Raw genomic sequence first — 3,856 nt, 5'->3', positions numbered from 1 at the left:
ACAATTTAAGAAATGATTTAAAGGAAGTCAACTGGACTGAAATGAAGGATAAAGATGTAAACACAGCATGGAGTTTTTTTTTATAGATGCAATACATGAGGCAACTTCAGCAAATATTCCCAAAACTTCCACATTCTGCACAGAAATTGTCCCTTTTTGACAAAATTCACCAACCCCTCTCGAAAGAAATTGGATCCAAATGTCAAATATAACATACGGTTTTTATGAAAAACGATTTAAGCAACAACAAAAGAAAGTGTGAAAACTAGAAAGCTACCGAGGTAAATCATTTAACCACATTCATTTTAATCATCAATATGCCTACCTAATATCTCAACTCAATCATATTAAATGTTTTAATACTTAATTGTAATTTCTAAATTTCTATTGTAATAATAATTGATTGAATTACGTCTAACTTAAACAGTTGCACTATTTCAATATTATAACTATCTGGAAAAAATACTTTAATATTGTATCAGTTAAAAATCATAGATTTGTTAATTAAACAAAACGAGGATATTCAGCAAACTTTGTGAATGAATGTTACCAAGTTCAAAGCACTTTCATCTCCATCATAATTGTGTTTCTCAACCAGTTTCCATTTCCCGTCATTTTCTAGTTTTACCATGTCCCCTTCTAACTTTCCCTCAGCGTAGCTTGCCTCAAGCTCCAACCACTGTGTTCGCATGTTTATCAAAATATATCCTCCTGATTTATTTAATACATAATAAAGATTAGTATTCTAATCACCAGTAGAAAATAATATAACTAATAAATATTCATAAGTCAATATGACACAGTGAACTTTAATAATAATAAAAATGTATATTTCACAAAGAGTTTGTACTTATTTAATCAGAAGCTATACTTAAGTCAGTGACGTATACCTGGTTTAGTAATTCGAATAAAATCTGGAAATACGTCTGATTTTAGTTGATTAGCAGCAAAGGCACCGGTGCACACAATAGCATCATATGTGTCTGAAATATTAAGGTATGCAAAACCAATTTATTTTATTTCAAAAAACAAAATTCAAAATGTTAATTTAGTATTTTTTAAAGCTCAATGAATTCTTCGGCTTATTTTTTATTCTATTAGTAACCTGGTATTTACCATTCTCAATATTTAGTTTGTTGTCACCTCCAAGCCATTGAACATATAGATTTGTGTAGACGTTCTTTTTAAGAGCTTCCTCTATACTTGATGCACTGCCATCAACTGCATCAATGTTAGTGTAACCAGAATTAGCCAGCTGATAAAGACAAAGTCAGAAGATACGTTTTTCTATTTAAAAGATTATAAGAGAAATTAATGGAAAACCCGTCTCTCCTTCCTCGCATTGCAGTACAACAAACATACTTACACACTCTCCCACAAGACCAGTTCCTGATGCAATATCCATTATCCACGCTTCTTTAGAAGTAACATATTTCTGAAGCAATGTTGAAGTGACAGAAGGACCAACATATCCAGAGGTTACTGCCATCTATTCAGATTAAATTTACTTTAAATTTGAGATTTTCGTAAACGTCATTATTTTCAGTTAATATTTTTCATAACAGATTACTCCTTCACATGACAAATAAAACATTTGGTATTGAGACTCTGTGGGTGATAATGGTGTATTATAGCCAGATCTATAAACTTATAGAAACTCAGTATACTTTCTAACTTTACACTGTCAATGAAAACAATTAGAAATAACACATTTAATATGGTTTTAGCTTATATCAAACAACTCACTTTATCATAGTTTGGTGCCAAATCGTCAAAAAATTGTTCTAGTTTTTCTTGTGTATTTCTATCTTTTAGAGTTGATAAATGCGCCAGTATATGTTCTTTAGTCCAATGAGCCATGGTACTAAAAAAGAACATACCCTTGATGAAAACTGAGACCCAAAAACCCTGTGCTAATTAAATATACATTTGTTACTAATAATGTTGTATTTCATACTTAGGAACATTACTTGAATTCATGCTTTTAACGAATCTAACAAATAAAACATAAAATGTACAATATTACCAGTACGATGGATTTGAACTGTATCTTATGTAACTTTGTAGTGTTAATGTCACCGGCACCTTTGTTACCTGCCTTATTTTATCAGATTATACTACTGACGAAGGATGAAAGATAGACCTAATGCGAACAATTTCCTGAAAGTATGTAGGCTTATTAATTACGAATCACTTATTAAAGTTGAACAACTTTAGCTGGTAGAGTTGTGTACAATAACGTGGTAATTATTAACAAACAAATCTATTACTTAGGCATCACGCTTGCCATATTATTATTGTTTGTTACATAAGTTCCTTGTTGTTTTATCATGCTAATTACTTCCTCATTTACATACAACCTGTCCCAGGCTGGTGGCAACAGACTGGGTGGCAACAGGCTGGTTGGCAACAGACTGGGTGGCAACAGGCCGGGTGGCAAATGGCCGGGTGGCAAGAGACCGGGTGGCAACAGGCTGGGTGCCAACAGGTCGGGTGGCAAGAGACCGGGTGGCTTATGGCCAGGTGGCAAATGCCGGGTGTCAACAGACCGGGTGGCAAAAGTTTGGGTGGCAATGTGCTGGGTGGCAACGGGCCTAGGGTTTGTTGATAGGTTAACAAGCTTTTTCAATTAACCTGTTTGTTTTTGGAGTTGCTGTTCTATTGTTAGTCCATTGAAACTATTCTTAGTTAAAAGGCTGGTTACATAACCATTACAGCAAACTAGCATACACATGCTTGTAGTGAAATTAGCCTAATCACACACTAAAACAAAGTTTTTTGGACAAGTATTTCTCGAGAAAATGCAATTTCAGTTTATATTTAAAACTGATCGCCGGCTTTTGAAAATGCTGTCCTATTTTTTAACACTAGCAGGTCTGAAAATTATACTAAAAAGTGGTCCAGAATTAGGACCGTGATCCGGATTGCCTCCAAAATTTAACGGAGTGGTCCGTTGACCACATATCTATTTGTATTTTCATTTTGGTAAAGATCTTATAATTACTTTTTGAGTATTCCTGCTAACAAACAAACAGACAAACGAGATTGACTACATATACCTCCCTGGCGGAGGTAAATAATTATATTTACATGCAATTTAGCACTGTGTTTTACTTTAACCAATTTGGTTACAGTTAAACACAGAATGATAAAGGATAGGAAATATATAACTATGATAAATGATGTTTACATAGACATTAGCACTGTGTTTGATACAGTAAAACACAATGATAAGGAATAGGAAACATTTAATAATACGATTATAATAAAATATTAATATAATTACATTTACAAGCAAATTTAATACTGTATTGTGTTTTACTATAACCAAGTTGGTTACATACAGTAAAACACAATGATTATGAATTATTATATGATGTTATTTACATAGCAAAATATTATTTTAAGTGTATCTTATTATCTAAACGTTATGATAAAGAATAGGATACATTATAATGTAATATAATAAATACAAGTTACATAGTTTATTATTGTGTTTTACAGAACCAATTTGGTTACACAGTTAAACACGGTGATAAAGAATAGATACTGTTATAGGTTATTTAAGAACCTATATTGAACATATCTACCAAATTTCAAACGTTTTTCAAGACGATACGTATTTTTAGTGATGAATAAAGTATTTGATGGCTTCAAACTAAGGTTAGGTGTTAAATAAACTAAAACAGTTCTATTCTTTATCACTGTGTTAACTTTTAACCAAATTGGTTATAGTAAAAACAATGATAAACAATGTAAATTGTAGGTTTCATATTACATTTTTGCACAAAAAAATATTATGAATGTCAAATTTCTTTTTTCAGGACATCATTATCTACAAATTTCAGAAACTTTT

At 31.8% G+C, this 3,856-nt stretch overlaps 1 protein-coding gene across 1 annotated transcript; it reads right to left on the bottom strand.

Moving 5' to 3' along the window:
- Nucleotides 1–305: 305 nt before the first annotated feature.
- On the bottom strand, nt 306–2,152 carry LOC140048034 (methyltransferase-like protein 27). The gene is made up of 6 exons (XM_072093042.1): nt 2,027–2,152; nt 1,747–1,864; nt 1,367–1,489; nt 1,117–1,255; nt 891–983; nt 306–711 (listed from the first exon to the last, which is right to left on the bottom strand). The coding sequence occupies exons 2-6, from the start codon at nt 1,858–1,860 to the stop codon at nt 524–526; spliced, it is 657 nt and encodes a 218-aa protein (XP_071949143.1). The 5' UTR covers nt 1,861–1,864; nt 2,027–2,152; the 3' UTR covers nt 306–523.
- Nucleotides 2,153–3,856: the final 1,704 nt, after the last annotated feature.

This window comes from Antedon mediterranea, chromosome 4 (assembly GCF_964355755.1).
Source record: "Antedon mediterranea chromosome 4, ecAntMedi1.1, whole genome shotgun sequence".
NCBI lineage: Eukaryota > Metazoa > Echinodermata > Crinoidea > Comatulida > Antedonidae > Antedon > Antedon mediterranea.
Note: the sequence above shows the minus strand (reverse complement) of the source record. Positions and strands in the feature narration are given on the sequence as shown.

Bases quoted from the DNA above. Each gene is read 5' to 3' on its own strand.
- LOC140048034 (XM_072093042.1), bottom strand. From the start codon at position 1,860: ATGGCTCATTGGACTAAAGAACATATACTGGCGCATTTATCAACTCTA. The intron at 1,256-1,366 runs GTAAGTATGTTT...TGTCTTTATCAG, and splicing joins CTGGTCTTGTGGGAGAGTGT to CTGGCTAATTCTGGTTACAC. The intron at 712-890 runs GTATACGTCACT...TAAATAAATCAG, and splicing joins TATTCGAATTACTAAACCAG to GAGGATATATTTTGATAAAC.